The 21,979-nt window shown below is 39.3% G+C and overlaps 1 protein-coding gene across 1 annotated transcript in view; it reads left to right on the forward strand.

The window, feature by feature from the left end:
• The first annotated feature begins 16 nt into the window (after window positions 1–16).
• Window positions 17–21,979, forward strand: part of nampt1 (nicotinamide phosphoribosyltransferase 1) — a 38,926-nt gene continuing 16,963 nt past the window's right edge. Inside the window, exons 1-7 of the mRNA XM_048549500.2 lie at window positions 17–220; window positions 6,171–6,327; window positions 7,949–8,052; window positions 16,137–16,265; window positions 16,420–16,578; window positions 17,057–17,193; window positions 18,132–18,357. Coding sequence (XP_048405457.2) covers window positions 167–220; window positions 6,171–6,327; window positions 7,949–8,052; window positions 16,137–16,265; window positions 16,420–16,578; window positions 17,057–17,193; window positions 18,132–18,357 — 966 coding nt within the window. The 5' untranslated portion in view covers window positions 17–166. The remainder of the gene's footprint in view (window positions 221–6,170; window positions 6,328–7,948; window positions 8,053–16,136; window positions 16,266–16,419; window positions 16,579–17,056; window positions 17,194–18,131; window positions 18,358–21,979) is intronic.

Raw genomic sequence — 21,979 nt, forward strand, 5'->3', positions numbered from 1 at the left:
GTCCTCGTGCCGCCGTGCTGCCCCAGGCGCTAGGGAAAAGGGGCACGCACGCCGCAGTTGGGCTGTTCGTTAGCGGCGGTGGGAGAGAGGTTCCTGTTCGGATCGGGCTCCTCGTAACCGCTCCGCCCGACCACCTTGGGAAGGAGGGAAACGTCAGCGGGGTAGGATGGACAGCCGCAACGGCGATTTCAATATCCTGCTGGCCACTGACTCTTACAAGGTAAATCCGCCACTCCCCCATCCCAACTGATCCCCGCTAACGGCACGGTACTTACTCGACTCTCACCGTAGGCCGCGGTCCTGATAAAGGTTAAACGCTATTTATACACAGGTACGACCCCTGCTGCCCCTGAGAGTAAGGGGGTCCAGGCCAGACTTGGCCGCCCGCCCACCCCCTCTCCACATCGTTCCAGAGACGCTGGGCTTCCCCCGGCCCCCACAGCCTGAATTTCCTCAATGAAGGAGACAGAGAGGAGGGGTGTGGAAGGGCCGCTGTCCGAGGGGATCCCTTCCCGACCCCTGGCTCTGTCATTCTGTCCTCAACAGCCCTCCCTCTCTGTTTAGTGCCTTTTATTTTGGCCATCGCAGTGAGTGAGGGAAGGCAATTTTATTTTCTTGTCTCTCTGTCTCTCAACGTATCCTGCGAGACAGTTTTTCTACCTCTAAACACACCTCCAGTCACCGTCTTCCTCCCTCCCTGTCACCCGTCCCGTTGCTATCGATCGACCCCCCCCCCCCACCTTGAGATTTGTCAATCTGTGGTTGAACAATTTCGCTTCAGCTCAGTGGAAAGCCTTTCCACTGTGGAGCGTTTTCTATCCTTTTTTTTGGTCCCCTATTGGGAAATGAAACTGAAAGCTCGGAGCGAGGTGAGTGTGGTTGATGGAGAATTTCTTTCGATAGTTGTTAATGATGTGACTCCAGTTTCTCACCTCTTGCTCACTCATTTAACGCTTCGTTTTGAAAGATCGCTTTTAGAAAATGAGGCGACTGTTCCAAATGTCAGGGCTGTATAACATTTGGAAAGAAATGTGCTTTTATTTGGGTTAGTTGTTTGAATAGGCGTACGAGCAGTTATTGCTCCGACTTTCTACTGATATAAAATGTATGCAATTTCCTCGAATGATGATTTCTGTTTTGCCGTTATTCGTAAATGGGCAACTTTCCATTCCTTACGTGCCGCACCAATCGGTGCTCATGGCTTATCAAATCTACCTCCTGTTAGTTGCAGTTGACGAATTGTATGGCATGTACTAACTCCTCGATGGTGTTTTTGTTTCTCTCAATGACTGGGTTTTCCTCCTCTTCTATTATCAATCTGTTTTGAGTGCTAGCATTGGTCGGATTTTAAATTATTTCTGACCCACTTCAAACTAAAATTCCGTCCCATTCAACCGAGAGGAGGCAGTGTTTGACTAGAACTGCTGTATATTTCATCGCCAAAAGCAATCGATTGACACTCCATCCTTTATAGTAAGACAGGGCGAGGTGAAACATTCAGACAAAAAATGCAAATGATGTTTACTGAAGTTTTTGTATTAACAAAATTTTAAAAAATGCTAGGAAAGCTCTGCAGGTCTAGCAGCATCTAGCTGATGTTGAAATTGCTGTTCTCCTTTGCATGATCCCAAAACTGGAGGGAAAATAATTGAAATTATCATCAGTTGTTAAATGTTCAATATTCTCTGTAACCAGAGCTGCATTATCATTCAACAGAACTTATGGGATTGACTTTTTGTTTTTGCCATGAGAGGTTCAGTACAATAACTAGTTCTCTAGACAAATTAGCCAAAATAAATTAATTATTCTTTTAAAATCATTGCAACCTTAATATCTCTATGGTGAACAGAGAGCTGAAAGACTTTGTTTATATCTGTTTCTAATTTTTGTTTTTTTTTGCATTGAGGACGTAACATCATTTCAAACACGATAGGTTGAATTTGATCACCATGTTCTCCAAGTTAAGCTCCTTCAAAAGTGTGTAAGTTTCTAGCACAGCAGAGCAAAGGTGGATTTCTGCAGCTTGTTGATTGAGTAAAGGAATTGCATTCTCAGGTTTCTCATTGCCAATTAGAGTAGCAAAGATTTGAAGTTTGTCCAAAACTACCTGACTCATTAAGATAATGGGAATTTCAGGATTATTCTTGGAGGTTTCGTTTAGGGACTAACCCACTTGATCATCAGCAGAAGATATGACACCTGACTGAGACATTAGTTGTAAGCTTTCCAGGGAGCGTTGACTTTGTGAGACAAAAGCAAATGCTGCAAATTGAAACAAAGGTGTTGGAAACGTCCATTCGGCCTGTTGGCCTGATTCATGGAGACTGAAACAGGTACCATTTTAAGGTATTTTTGACAAACTTCTGCCCAAAAGGTTATCACTTTGAAATGATACCTCTATTTATCTTTCCACAGGTGCTACGGTTAAGTATTTCCAACAGTTTCATTTTTACAGCCTTTAAAACTTCTTTTGGCTTATCTGTTATAGATAATGTAGTGACATGGTTTCAATTTCAGCCTTCAAATTGATTTGACAAATGGATACAGATTATTGCTATTGGACAGTAGGTACCAGGACTCCTGTGCTGCATGGTGGGCAATTTGGACTCTTCCCAATTCTGTGCTGTAATTCCCACAGTTGGTGTGGAACTTGAAGATTATGCTGTCCTTGCCCCTCAAATCCAGGTTATTTGAGCACAGATTTATAACTCATCTTCTGATAATGCTTTCCATCAGTTCTCTCAGTTGCATCCCCACCAGCCATTGAATAGATTTGCATTTTAGAAGGGCTGGCACTGAGAAGCATTTGTTAGTCACTTTTTGGTGTTCTAGGTGTCTGTCAAAATCTGGAATCAGACTTGTAATACTGACTCTTAGTCTAGCTGTCCTGTTGAAAACTTTGGCAAAGAAACCTGCCTGATAAGACTGACACTGTCCAAAGGACATTGTGACAATTGTCTTAAGCTAGAATTGCCTTTTATCTTCAAACGTGATCCTCCATTTCTCTTTTGTCACTTATGCACCTTTGTAGGGTCATCCCTGATCTAGACAAAGACCAGGCTTTGTCATCCTTGAGCATGGATTCAAGATGGACAAGTGTCTGACAGGTGAACACATCAAACTTTAACAGTTACTGACAGAAATTCTTGCCAACTTGTTTGTTTGGCACTTACTGTCAGGTTTGTTTTCAGAGACCCTTACGGACTTGCTGCAATAACAAGACACTGACCTGTTTAGAAAAACACAAATCCTTTTATTACCAAGCAAGTACAAGCTGTGAAGAATCACTGTACTCAACCCAGCACAGAGTGCAGAGTCTCGCAAGTAATTCTCCCCGAGCAGTGGACAGTCCCCGCTTTTTATACTTTACAAAAGACATGATACATAAAACGATTTCACAATTTACAATGGCATGATACATAAAACAATTACTACAACAGACAAAAACAGGATACCAAACAATTATTACAACAACAACATAAAAGACCAGGATATAGTATTGATTGCTAGTGAAGTACCTGCTAATGGCAGGAGGTGATTTCGAGTTGTTGTCCGGGACAGATTTTGATTTCAAGTTGCCAGTGTGTCTGGCCAGAACAAAGTCAGTGCCCTGGCCCCTTTGTCAGCGATAGAAGTTACATGCCTTAGAGGTTTCACACCCTTACAAATTTTCCCAAATTAACCTTATTTGAAACAGTTTGATTCTAATTTTAATTCAGCCAGGAAGCTTAAGACAGTGTCTGCATACCGATGTGTGAGAAGATAAGGAGTTACAAAAGCTTTACACTGAATTCCTAGCTGGGCAGGAAGCTTCAGTGCAGTGCCTGCATACCTATGTGTAGGTAGATAAGAGTTTACTTCTATAAATTAAAGTCTCTGTATAAAAAATCAAATGCAGATGAAAGACTTTAATTTATAGAAGTGTAGAAATCAATGGGATGTTATCATATTAACATCTCACCTCCACCACTGCAGTGTGTACAAATTACAGTCACTTGTTCTTTGGACAATGTCAGTCTTATCAGACAGGCACTGCAGCAACTTTCCAAGGTTCCTTCAACTGCACCTTTTTAACCTGTAGCCTTTACTAATAAGAACAGCAATGGTAGCAAATGCATGGGGATCATTGCCAGCAAGTTCCCTGCCAAGTCATGCAAAATCCTAACCCGGAAGCTATTTTGTTTTTTTTCTTCACTGTTGTTCGGCCAAATCCCTACTCCCTTTTGAAAATACTCTGTAGTCCATCTGGGATATATAACTACACCGAGTTGTTCAAGAAAAGTCAACTTGAGAATTATTAGAGCTAATTAGTAAATGCTGGCTTAGCCATTAATACTGCACATGCTGCGGAAAGAATTTATATGGAATGGTGAACCCCTTCAAGAAGTAACATTGCACTCCTTTCAAAATACCAATTGAGTATATTGCTGACTACCGAATACAGTGGATCAGTTGGCAGGGTTAATTCTGCCTCACTTTCTGTCTGAAGGAAGATGAACAGGTAAATCCACAATGTGTGAACATACAAATTAGGAGTACAACTATGTCTTTTGGCACCTAGAGCCTGCTCCACCACTTGCTCAGATCATGGCTGAACTCATTGTGGCCTCAACTGTCCACTTTTCTGCGAAACTCTTCCTTCTCAAGTATTGAGATTCTTCATTAATAAGGAGTCTATAGTTCTAATGTCAAAGATTTGGCTTGCGCTCCAACTTCATGAGCCACTAGGTCAAAAGACTGTGAAAATTAGTGAAACAGTGTAAAAAGGTTTCATTTTAAGCTTGGAACCCTGCAGTTTTGCACTACGTTTCTCATAAGTGGAAAAATGTTCTACTCCTTCATAATTACTTGTACCTCAAGCATCCAACACCTAGATTAAGATATGATTTTATTGGCAGTTTTCTGCCCTGCTGGAAGAAAGTATTGCTTGCATAAACAGAATCCCCTTGTTCCATTCTCACACGACCTCAATTCTCTTCCCAACCGGCAACCCACAGTTGGCTTTTTGGACTTTGTAAGCGTCTGTCAAATTGCTTTATTAATGTTCAGATCTATAGGTTGACCTATATACTTGATGCCTGTTGAGTCAGGTGATGACTGTCAATAGCACGTTTATTCAAATCGTCTCAATGAGGCTACTTGGTAATATGTATTAGCCAAAAGGACCCTTTCAGCTGTTGACAAATTGGTCAAAGGAAACTTCATGGTCAAGATGTGACTGAATCAAAAAAGAATGCTTGATTTATTGCTATTGATTTATGAAATCTGAGATGTTTAAAATTGTGTTTTGTCAAATGGATGCTCTTACAATCAGCACAGCAAATAATGGAAGTGCCAAAGTTCTTGATGTCTCAAGACATAGTGATAAACATGCAAAAAGCATGGTTATCGGCATGTGCCAACCATGTTGAACATATATTTCGCTTTGCCATGGTTTGAGTTTGGTGGCCAATAGGCCCATGATAGATACTTGTCTGTTTTATATTTAGTTCATATGACTGAAATGACAGTTTCTATTAACCACTGTTATTCACTATACTGGTTTTAAGTCACTATTTCACAAGCCATGTGTTGTTAAATAAAGACATTAGTTTAAAAATAAGTCCTGAACTGGTGTTGTTACATGGTTAGTATACTATTTTGCGTGGGGCGGCACAGTTAGCTCAGATGTCCTGACAGCTGGTTTGTGGTGCAGTGATGCCAAAAATTCCCATACTGGCTAAGGTTACCATGAAGGACTCTGCTGTGAACCTCATTCCTTGCCTGACATGTGGCAACAATCAGGTTAAATTTTGCACCTGTTAACTCTGAGATAGCCCACTGACCCTTTACGACTGGCGACTTTACCTTTGCATGCGATTTTGACCTGATTAATACTTTGCTTGAGGTTGGAGACTTCAGACTTGTTTCTGACTTTTTATGAAACTTCAGAGTGATGCATGCAGACTTGTGAAGTGGCAAGTTGCGTAGATTGCCAGCTCTGAGTCCTTTGTGTCCTCAGTCTAGAGGATGTACGTTATACTTAAATATAATACTGATTTCTGCCAGCAATTTCTGACGTTTTGTTGACTGTTTTGACTGCATTTAATTATTTACAACTTGTATTTTAAAATTGGCTTTCAATGAACCCTTTTACTGTATTTACTGTTGCGCTTTCTCCATTTACCAAGGTGACTCACTACCTGCAATATCCACCTAATACAAGCAAGGTATATTCTTACTTTGAATGCCGTGAGAAGAGGAGGGAAGATGTAAAATCCAGGAAAGTGCAATATGATGAGACTGTGTTCTATGGTTTACAATACATACTGAAGAAATATTTAGCAGGTGACTTTTTAAACATTTTCTATTAAGCATGCGAATCAAATATTTTAAAAGCTGGAATTTGGGTCACTCATTATTAGTATCTCTATTCCAAAAACCTAATTTATTTAAGACTTGCTCATGCTCATTCTAAGTTGTAATCTGGCTCATTCTATTTTATATGTGAACTATGTATTGTACATAGATGTATGTAGTAATGGGAGGGGAGGGGTTCATTCAGTCATTAAAGAATAGTATATAAAAGTTTCAGTGCAAACTTTAGCTATAGATCCAGTATTAGAGGATTTTTTTCCAGGAAAGATGTGCATAAAGCAGCCTGTATTGGTGAAATTAACTTTTCACAAAATTTGTCCCTCAATTTGCTGTTGGCATCAAAGAAATGGTGGTTGCTGCACACCCCTCTGGCAGCTTTCCACGCGAATGTTACAACAGCAACTTGCTCTAGTTTGGTATGTTGCAGCCCTGATAAGACTCCATAAACAGGATGAGAGAGAGGTTTCTCCTGGCACCCTTATAGACTATGTAGTGCACATCTCTCTCCATTACATTGATTTCAGTGGCACGCTTATTCATGATGACTGGCAATGCACCTCATAGAAGAGCAGAGTGTTCTTGACAACATCTATGGAATTTATGCTTTGTGATGCAGCTTTGGATTTTGGGAGCAGTTACCTGTTTTACTGTTATAGTGTTGAACAGTAATAGCCTCTCTGTTGTGCTCAATGGAAATCTGGGTCACTGTTTGTTCTTGTCATTCTCTTATTGACATCCATCTTAAATTTACAATTTAAATTATACTCCTGACAAATTAAAATTCTGTTCCTGATTTGGTTTTTCTATCCTGTTAGAAATTTTGCATACTTTTTAAAAAGCCTTGCAGACACATTTTGAGGTTAAATAGCTTACCTACTACTTGTTGCCTCTGACACTGGAAAGCAATTAAATTGACTCCTCTGCATCACGCCAATAGCCAAAATATTCCATCAATGTTATGGTGACCAGAATTATAGCGAGTACTACAGATAAAGTCTGAGCAGCATGTGAACTCATTTACTGTAAATTCTTTCTTGCCCATAGAATACAAGTGCTTCCTGTTAGCCTGGAATGCAGTCACTTGGTTAATCATTGATGAAATGTTCAGGCCCAATATAAAATCTGCTTACCTCTTCATATCATGGCTACTACCTCTGAATCTGTAGATCTTCTAGTTTTGTCACCTGGAAACTTTCATCTCACTATCCAAGCAGCGAGATTAGTTCGAACTTAAGCATTGCTTTGCCCTGACCTGGACAAATCATTGTCTTCATTTGGATGAAAGGAGTTATTTGGTTCCCTCCTTCATTTATAAATGTCCGTGCATTTGATGATCAAAATATGCCTCAGGTGGAAAATTGGTATGATAAAATTCCTTGACTAGTAGAAGTACTAAGCTAGATTCTGAATAAGCTATTCCAAAATGTTCTTTGAGGTAATAAGTACAATTGCTATTCTTCTTTGTATAAGTATCAATATTTATAATGGTTGGCTCTGAGTAGATTTGCCACAAGAACTTGATGGAAAAACTCAAACTTGGATTAATTGTTTAATCTCTGAATGAAAATTGCTTCCTCTAAATTTCAAACAGGCAAAGTTGTAACAAAGGAGAAAATTCAAGAGGCCAAAGAGGTCTACAGAGAACATTTTCAACATGATGTATTTAATGAGAGTGGTTGGAATTATATTCTTGAGGTAGGAGATTTAAGATTTTGTCTGCTCCAGGAACTGGAAGTATCAGGAACTATTAATTTTATGCCCCTGAATCAGCATTTTGGCTTTGCTTCCCAAGCCCAGTATGTAATTACTGCGAGGATACGGCTTGAGTTGTCCATTAGTCTCTTTCGCTTACGACTGTTAATGCATGCGCCTTGATAGATATAGTGGGCTCTTTTGACTGCAAGAGACATCACATTCCAACAAGTAGTTTTTCCTATTGTCCCGTTTCTGGGCAGATTTCTTCTTTGATACCCTTCTTCACACCTCCATGTCCCTTTTTAACTTTGGGTGCTTGAAGCAATTTGTTGTACTATGTATGATGACGATAAGGTTTAGAGGCGTGTGTTCTCATAATTGTGCTGTTGAGTGCAAAAGAAAATACTTTATGGTCATTCCTTTAACAAAGCAAGTAACCGAACATTTTGAGCGTAAGACATTCCAGCACGCGCACTGGATTGGCATTCCACCAATTGATTACTCGTCAGTCGGGGAATATATGGGAGACCTGGGAATTAAATGAAATATTTGAATTAATGAGCCCATTGATAATATTTACAGTGGCAAATAATGGAATTTTAAAGCCCTTTTGAGAGGGAAGAACTGAGTGGTTATTTAGTTTGTGTGAGAGAAATTTAATAATAGTACTTAATTCCTCATTTTGGGGCAAGTTTTTTTTTTGCTTTTTGTTGTAATTGAGTAACGATGTTATGGTTGATAGAAAGTAAAAGCCACTGAGTCTAATGATTTCAAAAGTATTGTCAGCTCAGCTGCCAAGTTCAAGGACATATGTTTCTCTACTCAGCCAACTTTTTGTTCTTCACTGGAGTTGGTGCAGGCAATTAGTCAGATTCAGTTGCTCAGGTTCCTGTGAGTTTATCAGTTTAGCACAAAATGTCCATCTGAAAAGAATTTGAAAAGTGAACTTGTCTTTTTGCTAAACAATATAAATCTCTTGCAGTTATGTCATGCCTTTTTAATGTTAAAAAAAAGTTCAAATCAGCCAGGTATATTAAAAAAGATGTTGAGTCAAAGGAGACATTTGGAGGAATAATCATAAGTCTTGTTTAAAGAGGTAACTTTTTAAAGCAGAGTATTGCAGGGGACAGCAGTGTTTTGAGGACTGTTAGAAATGGAGCTTGAAAATAGTGCAGTAGTTTGTAAGTACTGAAGGGATCAAAATGTATATTTTCTGAAGGGGAGCTGAACTTAGTAGTTTTGAAGGTTGAATCATTTATGTCAGTTTCTGCAGGGGCCAAAAAGGGAATTTAGTAATTTGTCAGAAAGGATTGTGAGGCAGATCCCCATGTATTAGCTAAATCTAACAGGCATAAGATGGAAGTTTGTTTATGAATGGTAGGCTGAAGACCTGAATGGGTGCTCCCTAACTTTGTGATTGAAATCCCATGACTTCTTTGTTTGTCAGAGGTAGAGAGTGTTGAAGGGAGTTAAGATATTGGTGGTGATGGAGGAAAAACACTGTGATGTCTTTGCTCTCCAGGAATATTGACAATTGACAATATTCCTGGACACCACACTTCACCCAGTAGAGTGCTGTGAATACCATCAGACTTTTGGCTAGCTAAGTTGATTTATGTACAGTATGTGGGTCATGGTTTAAGTTAACTTGATTGGAAATACTGAGTTTAATAATGCATCACTGACCAAAGTTCAAGAGAAACAATTAAAACATTTAAAGCTCTTTGAATGCTTTGGACATTCAGATGAAGTAACAGCTTAAATTAAAATAGTTAGTTCAGATTGAATCACCATGTATGGGCATGGTTACATTGTAACCAGGGATACACAGCATTATGAAAAGATGGGTAAAGTGGAAAAAGAGGAGAGTTGACCCTTTTAATAAAAGGACAGTATTGAGAGAAGGTCGTGGCTCAGAAGATCAGGAAATCTAACAGGTATTGTGGACATTAGTAGAATAGTCAGCAAACATTGGAAATAGTTTTTGCGCCCCCAGGCAGCAGTTGTACCATTGGACAAAGCATGAAGAAAAAGTAATAAAAGTTTTGACAAATGTAATGCAGTAATTGTTAGGGGTGGGGAGCTAAATCTTTTAAACTAGACAAAAACATTGACAATGATAATTCAGAGGTTAGGATTGTTAAATGCTCTTACACAGTTTCTGAGAATGATGCATTTCTTTTCAACTTGAGATAAAGCTTTTTTAGGCCCGGTATTGTACAGTGAAGCAGGGTTGATCAGCAATCTTGTATGATGAATGTTCCCAGTGACCTCCCAATGAGACAGTTGACATCCACATTGAAAGTAGCATACTGCTGGCTGGAACAAGAATCTCCAACTTAAACCAATTCACGGATAAAGTTGATAGAGTAAATTGGTTGCAAGGAATGGAGCTAAATGAGCAGGAGAGAATATTTAAAAGAAACAATTCTGGGCATTAGTGCACTGCACTTCAACCACCTGACTTTGAACATCTTATGGGAGGAAATATTCACAGGACACTGACTTTCTGGATTGTCAAAAAAAAGTTTTGGATTTTTCTTAATCATGACTTTTTTGCCACTGTTTGTGTGATGTCTGTGTATGTGTGTATGCGTGAAGCCAGAGCCAGTATTGTTGCCAGTCATTGAAGAATTGATCTTCAACAACAGTTTAGGGCAATACATCAGCCTGTTTCAAAATGGAAAAGAAAAGATGATGTGGGGGGGAAGAATATCCTTGCAGACAGAAGAGGAGACAAATAAAATGGTTGGATTTACCTTCCTGCCTCCTGTCTGCAACACAAGTTCAGGATTAATTCATTAAAACCAAATTTGACCACAATAATACAAATCTGACTGGAGTCTAAGTTTAAAAAAAAGAGTTTGAGTCTGATACTGAAGTAAACCAATTGGAAGCCAAGAAGGAAAATCAGTGTTGGAAATTTTTTTGAACAAAACAAAGAAATTCTTAATCACAACATTAGAATTCAATATGTGCAAAGGTGTGTGTAGGAAAGGAAAACTTCACTGCTGAAACATTGGTCTTTCTGAACATAGGATTGTTACAATTGTAGCTAGCAGAACAAAGGCAATAAAACTGAGTTACTCCAGGTGTTTCTGAAGCATTTAGACACTGGCCAATTTTTGGAACAGGTAGGAATGAGAACCGAAGTGACTGGGGTACTTCACATCCACATGCCAAACAAATCACTGATTAGGCTGGAAAAGCGGAACATATGGTTAGAATTTCAAAAAAGGGCAAGCTCCACCACAAAAGATGCAGGATATAAAATTAAAAGTATAGGTATGATAGATGGAATTAGATATGTTTCTGGGAAATGGCTTGACAAGCCTTGGGCACTGTACTCCGCTATTGAAGGAAACTGCAAAAGCAGAGGGGAACCAGCAAGCTGTCAGAACCTGCAGACTTCAAAAGCAAAAGACTGCGAGCACGAAATCAAATTGGCCGGTATTGCTGGATTAAATGGGGCCAGAACAGTTTAATTGTAAATCAGCTGGTGAGAAAAGTCCTCCCACAAAGACCTAAATGGCAGAGCAGTAGAAACTAGCCTGTCAAGTGGATCCAAGGTATCCCGATCGACGTTAGATAAAATAGGGATCAGACTACCCCCACAGTAGCTGAAGTGGGAAAATCGTTATCCTGTAAGCAAGACTGCACTTGGAACCACCCAAAAAGCAGTTCAGTTGCTGCTGATAATTCCTTGGATTGCAACATTAGATGCCATACTTTGTTGTTGGGCCAGAGGGAAGTGAAGCGCAAGAATGAGAATAGCAGAAGTAGAAAGAGATGCTTCTTTGTTCCAAGGAATAGATCGCAGCACAGAAAAGGTGCCCAAACAGACTGGGAAAAGGAAGGGAACTTGTAAGCCTACTGATTAAGTAGATGCCTGGTTAAAATTGAAAAGCTGGCTTCAGTTAGAAGCTGGCAAAGGAAGTTCCCAAATGATAGATTCAGTTAGTTACAAAAATAGCTGTTCCAGACTTAAAAGAAAAAGCAACCTCTACCTGTGCTAGATGAGCCAGAGATCTGGCTATCCTACAGTCACTTTCCTGGTATCGGAAAGGGAAGACATGGAAATTCCAACTTGGACTTGGTGATGCTTCGCCAGCTGAAGAGCTGCAGAGCAGTACAGCAGGAGCTGAACAGTTATCCAAGAGTGATAATATCCCTGGAGAGGGCAGGTTGGAGACCAATCCGTTTGTAAGATAGCAGAGTAAGGAAGCTTCATAACCCTGGAGTTATGAATCAGTTTTTTGTGGCTGCCGCGTGGTGTTCAGATGCAGGTGAAATAAAATGAAGTACGACTCTTGGTCAACTGGTGGAATGTCTTCCTGAGGGTAAATATCTCTGGATAGTCAGGAGAAATCAAATGGGAAGGAGTATGTCGAGGCTTCCCCAGTTGAACCCAAGACTTGAATCTGGAATCTTCAAAATAAATGCCCATGTTAGCACCCTGATCAAAGGGCAGTGGGACCATGTGACTACCCTGCTCAGAAAATGTAAAGAAATCCATCCAAGATGTGAATGAGGGAGAATCCTCTCCAGGAAGTAAGTCTTAACCATCTGAATCCTAACAAGCTGGCCCATGTCATGCAGGGAATTTAGCATCAGCTAGACCACAAAATAGTTGAGCTCAGCTGGAGCACCCCATTGCAATGGCTGTAAGCTGGGCAGATCAAAAGACCTCCACACCTGCGACTGGCAAGTAAGTGTAGTGACCAGGATGGCCTCTGATGCAGTCTCTCTCACAAACAATTATTTAGATGAAGTGAGGCAGTCAAACATTCCTGGATGATTGATAATTTACTTAATTGTGAAGAAATCACAGCTGATGTGGACAGAGGGATTTAAAGAGGTAGAAAAACTGATAAATGCTCGGCAAATGTCAGCCGAGCAGAAGAAATTCTGAGAAAAGTGCACAGCAGCCAATTTCGATTGCTGTGCTTGAGTTCGCTTTACACCATTTTGAACCTGAAGAAAACATTGCACTTGTTGCAGGAAAGAACAATATCCTCACCATAGCCTTGACCCAAGTGTGGATGCTCAATACAGTGTGGATCTGATACTTGTGTGGTTGACTTTCAAGAGTGATTGAGAGAATGAGCGGAGACCTTTTTTTGCCTTTTACAGGAGAAGGTAGAAGATTCATGTTTTTTTTGTGCGACAAAGGAATCCATCTTCAAAAGATGTGAAGTTGTTTTAAAATCCATGCTGGTTTAAATTCAAAATTAACTTTGGACTAAAACATGGCTGCCACTAATCATATTGTTCAAATTGTCCACAATTCCTGGAAGGATTCTAATCATCAGTTACCAGGATGGAACTCCACAGGCGAGAATGTCATATCCTTCCATTGCATGGACGTTCCAGTCCACAAAAACAAAATGATTAGCAGACAAAATGTGACCCCACCTAGTTCTGAACAAAAGGAAGGCACTGCAACTCCTCATACTTGAAGTGCTTCTATTGGCTCACCATTGACTGCCCTTAAACAAGTCATATTCTTGACCAGCAGAACCTTGTCAACTTGAAAACGACGCAACACGGAACCTAACCCTACTGCAACTCCTGAACTGCCTTGCCCAAGCCTAGTAAGGAGCAAACTGCTGTTAACATAGAATCAATCTGCTAAGAAATTAACTGATAGCATGGCACATGAGATTATTTTTCTTGTAAACTTGCCTGTAAACTAAATCCCTTAACATTTCTTATTCCTTGTGAGCTTGTATGTATATGTTGCAAGAATCATCCCCAGAGTTTGAGTACATGAATAAACTTACCACTTTTATTGTAATTAACTCAAAAATTGGACTTCATTGATAAAGCCTGAGGGAAATGCACCACTGCTTCCTTTTATAAAAGGAAGAAGTCACAAAAGAACACCTATGCTTATGAATAGAAGAGGGCAAAAAATTTAAATTAAATGTCTTCCTGCCTCTTGTCTAAAACACTTTTTAGACAAATATTTTCTCTTCTCATAATGGAAGAGAAAAAATGAAATCTAGAAATACAGGTTTACCAACAACTAAAAAGACTTGGGAACTTAAGATAACAAAAAGAGGTGATAACAACAACAGTCAAAAGTTATTAGAGGAACTTAAGGGCCTTTAACTAAAATCAGATCAATCCCTTGAGCTTGATAGCCTACATCCAAGGAGTTGATGACATGGTAACTTTGCAAAAATGTCAGGTAGTTAAACTCTGACCTGCAAGCCAGATGTCAGTTGTCAGGTAATTATTGAAATCTTAAAACCTCAATACTACAGTGTGAACATCATTCTATAATTAGCCAAAATTAATATGGTTTTGTTTTGCAATTTATTAATATCTTTGAGGGAATTTAGAGCAGGGTAAGGTAAAGTTAATCTGGTAAATGTAGTATACTTGGATATCCAATAGGCGTTCGACAAAGTGCCACACAATAGGCCAGCATGCAAGATGGAGATTGTAGAGTTGTTACAATAGATTAGCATGAATAAAGAATTAAGAGTGGGGTTCCAGAGTATCAATGCTGGGATCTTGCTCCTTGTCATCTACATCATTGATGTAGATGTTATTACTTTGAGCTTTATCACCTGTGTTGGTGTGGTAACTATGAGGAGGTTGGTTTGATGCTGGGGAGATGGGATTAGGTTAAGTGAATGGATTACAGAGATGGCTGTTGGATCCTAATGTGGGGAAGTATGACATTAATCAATTTTATATGGTTAGAAAAACACCTTATTAAATGGTGTAATACTTACAAATTTTGATGCTGAGCGACCTAAGTGTACTTGTACAAGGAACACAACGTGGGCATGCAGGTACAACACAATTAGGTAAGCAAATGACATGCATGCCAATCCCTTGCAATAAAGGACCAGAAAAAGGGGGTTTGATTCCATTGTACAAGGTTTTGGTAAGACCATATTTGGAGTTTCGGTCTTCATAGGGAAGCATGTAACGGTATTGAAGGTGGCACAACAACAATTCCTTAGATTGGGCTCTGAGATGACATGGTTGCCCTATGAAGGGAGGCTGAGTAAATCTGACATCTGTTCTTTGGAGTTTAGAAGAATGAGGGTAAATTAATGAAGCACACAAGATTGTAAAGGGGCTGTAAAGTTTGGGTTGGGAGAGTCTGGAACAGCTGGCCACAGATTATGGATAAGAGGTTAATCCTCTTAAGACATTTTGATCAGTAAATGCTACAGAGCTAACTACCTCGAGATTCACATGTGAGAAGTTGAAAGAAAATTAAAACATGAAAATGCATGAAACCCTTTTTTGTCTGATATTTAAAAAGAAACATTTTTTGTTGCAGCCTTGCTTTTCAATCCATAATTCCATGGGCAGACATACCATAAAGCAATCATTCTAAAACCATTTCCACCCCCTTGAATTTGGTTACCTTACATTCTCTTCCAAAGAGATGCAGAAGATTATAATGTGTTTTTAAATAGCAACACAGTAATACTGATAACTTGGAAATGCCATATCTGATGAAGATTGGACCAGCTTCTTTTGGGGCACTGGCCAAAATAGCAATGGTATGATCCAGCCAAAAACCAGTTTTGTAAATTTTGACATTTATAACAACAGGGAAACTTTTTTTTCTCAAAAGACATTACTTTGTTGAGCACGTGTTTGATGTGAATTTTCTTTCATCTTAGAAACTATGATATTTTGCATAAAATCACATGCTGAAATAAAAGTAATGGTTTCTACCCTCACCCCTCTTTTTAAAAATATATAGATGCCGTAATGATATAGCCCAGTTTAAATTTTTTGCAGTGCTGCTGGCCCTATTACTGTGTTGTTTCTTCTGACTAGGACTGAGGTTTTGGATCAACAGTGTTTTTTTTTAAATCCCCTCCTTTTGAATGTTGAGAAATTTAGAATATTTAATTGTAAAGATTTTGTTATTTGCCTTCCCTAGATCAGCAAATGGTTTGGTGGCCTTGTTGCAGTAAAGTATACATTTTAGGAAAATTTGGATAGTTTACCATATCGGTTTTTCAAATCATACGAAAAATATAATGTGCTGTTTCTTAAGTCAGCATTTTTTATTACAATTTTTGAACTTTGATTCTCCACTCCAGAAACATGATGGCCACCTTCCAATAGAAATAAAGGCCGTTCCTGAAGGAAGTGTCATTCCTCGGGGAAATGTTCTCTTTACCGTTGAAAATACAGATCCGGAATGCTATTGGCTAACCAACTGGGTTGAGGTATGTATGGAATGTAGGTAAATATTTGCAGAATCAGTCTCCTCAAATTTTTTGCAATCTCCCCAATAACTTCCTGTGCCTTTGACATGTGCACAATGCATTCGCTTGTGGGTAGCAATCATATTGTGTTTTTTTTTGCTGTTTTGATTTCCAGACTAGCCTTGTTCAGACTTGGTATCCAATCTCTGTGGCCACGAATTCCCGAGAGCAGAAGAAAATTTTAGCCAAGTACCTGTTGGAGACTGCTGGTAATTTAAACGGGCTGGAATACAAGCTTCATGACTTTGGTTACAGAGGGGTCTCCTCACAAGAGGTAAGGACTGTGTACAGTGACAATCATGTGTTGCGCTGGTAGAGTTTTCATTGAAAAAACTGAAACACAATGACTTGTCTAAGATGTAAGCCATAATAGCAAATAGACATATTAAATTCACAAAACTTTTCCTTCCTTTTTCTCCCTGACAGTGGATTGGATTGGTGAATTAGGCACTGAATTGTTTGCACATTTCTTTTAGAGTCCAGATTAGTCAGTCGGATGGCATACGAAGGTGCATGGTTGTGATCAAAGATTTTTTTGTGGGGAAATTATGATCACCTATCATCTTGTTGGAAAGACTGCATGACCAAGATGTGCACTTGATTGGGGGTGGGGAGTTAAATTTACTGAATGAAGTGTATGGGTTTGTGTAAAAAGTTATACTGTGGTGCAGTAATGTAATTTTTTAACTAATTAAATATTGATTTGTATGAAATTTAATCACTTGCATGTCATAATTTAAGATCTCTTTTAGACAGCAGGAATAGGGGCATCTTCCCATTTAGTCAACTTCAAAGGAACAGACACTGTTGCAGGAATCACTGTCATCAAGAAGTATTATGGAACAAAGGATCCTGTGCCAGGATTTTCAGTACCAGCAGCAGAACACAGGTGGGTGCTTTCCTAGTTTCACTTCAGATTTTTGAAATGTAGCTTCCTAATTTTAAGGCAGCAAATATTCACCCAAATGGTAGGAGGAACTCCTTATAAAATGCCTGTGTTTTCAAAATTGCATGTCTACATCGGAATGCTAATACATTGATCTCAACTTAATGTGATGCACAAATCAGAAGTGATCACTTGTGGACACCTACATCATCAATTGAATCTTTTAAATCCCCTCACACATGGCCTTGTTTTGCTTGATGGGTTTGTTTTTACTTTAAAGAGTGGTTTAAGGAATGAAAAAGGCTTGGTTCTCATTTGCATTCTGACAGGAAAAGGTTTGTTTTACTTCAATGGGAATTAAGATAAGATCTTAACTCTGACTTTTTGAAATGCATGTTTCTGAGGATATTGAATATTAGCATTCAAGAATTGATTTATATCCTCCATTTTATAATTTTAAACAACAAATGTAAGTAATATTGTAATTAAAGTATCCAGGAAATTATCTTTTGTGTGTGTTTGCACATCTAACATCTGTTTGTGGGATAAACTGTCTGGAAATGCTTGAAGTTTTAAGTATAAATCTTTAGGATTCTCTCGCTGTCACCGGTCCTTTGATTTTTATCTTTGAGTTTCACTCTTATTACTTGGTTGTACTATTGACTCATTGGTTAAGAATGACAATGTAAATTTCATCTTAGATATATACCATAGGAAACTTTGTATCTTGTAAAGTTGAGAAAAGCAGTGAATCATTTGAGATTGCTTTTAAAAAAAAACCTGTTTTCCTCATTATTATTTTGAGGAGCTGTGTTGACTTTAATTCTATTAGTTTTGAACCAGTAGGGTTTTTTGTGCAATTATAGCAGTTTGCAACGTTAGTTTTAACGTGTTATTTGAACTACTTGTTGAATGGTTTCTCGTTCTTCTCTTTTGAGCAGTACAATTACAGCATGGGGAAAAGATTGTGAGAAAGATGCCTTTGAACACATTGTGAAGAAGTTTTCCACTGTGCCAGTATCAATAGTCAGTGACAGTTACGACATTTATAATGCTTGTGAAAAAATTTGGGGAGAGGACTTGAGGCATTTGATAGAGTTACGGAGTCCTGAAGCCCCACTTATTATACGACCAGATTCAGGAAATCCACTTGATACTGTTTTACAGGTAAAGTATTTCTTCATGGATCGCCACTTATTTTCTGTGATAGTGAGAGTTATTGGTGTGCATTGAAATAATATGCAAGCACTTGTTTAATATATTTTGGAATTGAAATGATGAAATAAGGTATTATTTGTACTTTAAATTTAGAATTATAATTCATAGCTTATATTTGTTTCCTTTCAAAGAATTTAATCAAGTCTTCGGTGGCCCACATGACCAAATTCTTCCAAATGCATGGTCAGAAGCAATTGCAACTGATTTTGAACGCTAAAGATTTTAAACTAAATACCTCCCACTATAATTAGGCTAATAGTCTAACCATTATCTTCCATGCTTGTACAGATCTTACCTACACGTGAAACTTAATGGCATAATATTTGCAGGGTGTCACATCAGAAGAACACATTGACAAAAACCCAGGGGGACAAATTGTGTTTGTAAACACATATACAGTGTGAGATTTAAATGGAAAGGCTCCAAATGGTGAAACTGCCGAGAACAGGAGGGTGGTGGTGGTCATGGTTTAGGAAAGCATTATAGTGCTGGAGAAAGAGGATGACTCGGCATTCAAGGACAGAATTTGTTTTGATAGAGTTTGCAGACTGGAATGCAGTTAGTCGTTTTAAGTGATCTACATACCACCTACTCGTAGCAAATGTATCAAGAAGCAAACAGGTTTTTTAAAAATGGAAGAAAAGAAGCTAAACTAAAGGGAGTCCCAGAGTTTCCTTTAGGCAGGTAAGGGAAACGGATGGCCAGTGGAAACTTTGGGACTAAAACAGAGATTTACTTAAAGATATAGAAGGCATAACTGTGGTAAGACCATGAAAAATAGGAACCGGCATAGGCCACTTGACCCTTCAAGCTTGCCCCACCATTAAATAGCACCCATGGCAGATCTGACATTCCTCATATCCACCTATTACATTTTTCATGTAACCCATCTGTCTCGGTCTTAAATATATACAAGGACTCTGCCTCTACATCTAATTGTGGCAAGGAATTCCAAAGACACTCTAACCGCAGAAGAAATTCATTCCCATGTCAATCTTAAATTGGTGCCCTTTAATTCTGAGACAATATGCGTCTGGTCCTAGAATCTGCCACGAGAGGAAACATCCTTTCATCATTTATCCGGTCAAGCTCCTCAAGAATCCTAAATGGTTTCAATTAGATCACCTATCGTTCTTAATTCCCAACCTGTTAAATCTTGTCTCATAAGACAATCCCTCTATACTGGGTAATATCCCAGTGAACCTTCTGTGACCTAAATGAATGTCTTATCTATCTTTACCAACAATGCAGATGTTACCAAAGCTATTGTGACAGTAGAAAACAAAGTACTAAAAGACCTCAAAGTTATTGGATGAGCTGTTGATGGTGAGAGTTATTGAAGAAAGTGAGATTGGAAATTGCCAGTATCTCTGCAATGATCCTTGATTTCCCTAGACATGGGGCTGGTGGGAGAGAAGTGGAGAATTGCAAACATTGCATGCTTGTTGTCAAAAAAAGACAAGCCCAGTAATTACAGTCCTATCTTTTTAATATTGCTAATGTGGAAACCAGCAAAGTTTCTAGAAATAGTAATTTTGGATTAAACTAGTAGTCACTTGACAAATGTGAGTTAATTGAGAAGAGATTGCTTGGTTTTTCACGTGCAAGTCATTTTGAACTGTTGTGTTGGAGTTCTTTTTGAGGTAACTTAAGCCTGTAGGTCGGGCAGCACAGTGGCACTGCTGTCTCACAGTGACAGGGACCAAGGATCATTTCCAGCTTTGGGTAGCTGTCTGTGTAGAATCTCATCGGAGAATCAGTGCAGAGTCAATGGGATGACAAAGGAGTTCTGTGAATAGAGTGGGTATGTGGTCAACATTAACTTCTGAAAAGTATTTGACACTGCCACACGTCTGACTTGAGAAGTTTTATAGCTTCAATAAAAGGGACCACAACAGATACAAAATTGGTTGAATGATGGTCTTGAGAGCACTGGTTAATGAATCATTGCCTGGATGAAGGTTTGTGGTGGAGTTTGGCAGAAATTGGTTTGGTTGCCTTTTATATTCTTTTGTGGCATGAATGTGGCACTGGCTGGCCAGCAATTATTGCCTATCGCTAGGATCTTGGGAATTTCTGCAGTGCACCTTCTATATAATACGTACCACTGATGCTTGAGTGGTGTCAGTCAAGCAAGTTGCTTTGTCTGGATGGTGTCAAGCTTTTAGTGTTGTTGGGGCTGCACCCACCCAGGTAAGTAGGGAGTATTCTGTCACACTCCTGACTTATGCCTTTTGAATGGTGGGCAGGCTTTGGGGAGTTAGGCGCATTACACGCTGTGGTATTCCTAGCTTCTGATCTGCTCTTGTCACTGTTGCAAAATAGAAATTTTGCAACTCCAATTGAGTTTCTGGTCAATGGTGACCCTCTTGCATTTTGTTAGTATGCAATTGAATGTCAAAGGCTGTGTTTAGATCATTTTGGTGAAGGTCATGCCTGGCATTTGTGCAGTGTGAATATTACATTCCTCTTGACAACCCAAGTCTGGAAATTGTCCAGGTCTTGTATTTGCATTTGAACATGGACTACTTCAGTACCTGAGGAGTCATGAACGGTGCTGAACATCCTACTCCTGATTTTGTGATGGAGGGAAGGTCTTTGAAGAAGTTGGCAATGGTTGGGCCTAGAACACTACCCTGAGGAACTCCTGCAGAGATGTCCTGGAGCTAACACAAATGACTTCAATCAATCAGCCACATCCGTCATCTTTTATGAGCCAGATATGACTCCAATAAGCAGCCAACATTTCGGCAATACTCCTGACTATTTGTTTCAGAGCTTGCCTTTTGCCTCCGATACCCACAGATTCTAGTTTTGCTTGGGCCCCTTGATGCCACAATTTGTTGAAAGCAGCCTTTGATATCAAGGGCTGTCACTCTTGCCTTGCCTTGTGTTTGGAATTTGGCTCTTTTTTTTTGTCCATGTTTGAACCAAGGCTGTGAGGCGTGAAATGGCTCTGGCAGAATCCAAATGGTAGATTAATGAGCGGTACTGCTTGATAGCACTAATCACACCTTTCATCACTTCACTGATGATCAAGAGTAGATTGATGTGCTGGTAATTGGTTGGGTTGGATTTGACTTGCTATGTACAGGACATAGCAGGACAATTTTCCATGTTGGGTAGATGCCAGTATTGTAACTGTACTGGAACAGGATGGCTAGGGAATGGAAAGCTCTAAAACACAATCAGTAATATTACTGGAATGTTGTCAGGGCCCATAGCCTCTGCAATATCAAAAAGTGGTTGGATGCATTGGATATTACATGGACTGAGTCAAAATGGTTGAAAAGTAAGATTATGGGAGCTGTTAGAGGAGGCTGAGATAGATCATCCACTCAGCACTACCTGTTTTCCATGAATGCTTCAGCCGTAACTTTTTTGCACCGATGTGTTGGGCTGCTGCATCATTGAGGATGGGGATATTTGCGGAGTCGCCTCCTCTTCCAGTGAGTTATTTGTCCACCACCATTCACAGTGGGATAGGGCAGGACTGCAAAGCTCAGATCTGATCCGTTACCTATTCGATTGCTTGACTTCATTTATCACTTGCTGCCTGTGTTGTTTGCCA

This window comes from Stegostoma tigrinum, chromosome 18 (assembly GCF_030684315.1).
Source record: "Stegostoma tigrinum isolate sSteTig4 chromosome 18, sSteTig4.hap1, whole genome shotgun sequence".
NCBI classification, from domain to species: Eukaryota; Metazoa; Chordata; class Chondrichthyes; order Orectolobiformes; family Stegostomatidae; genus Stegostoma; species Stegostoma tigrinum.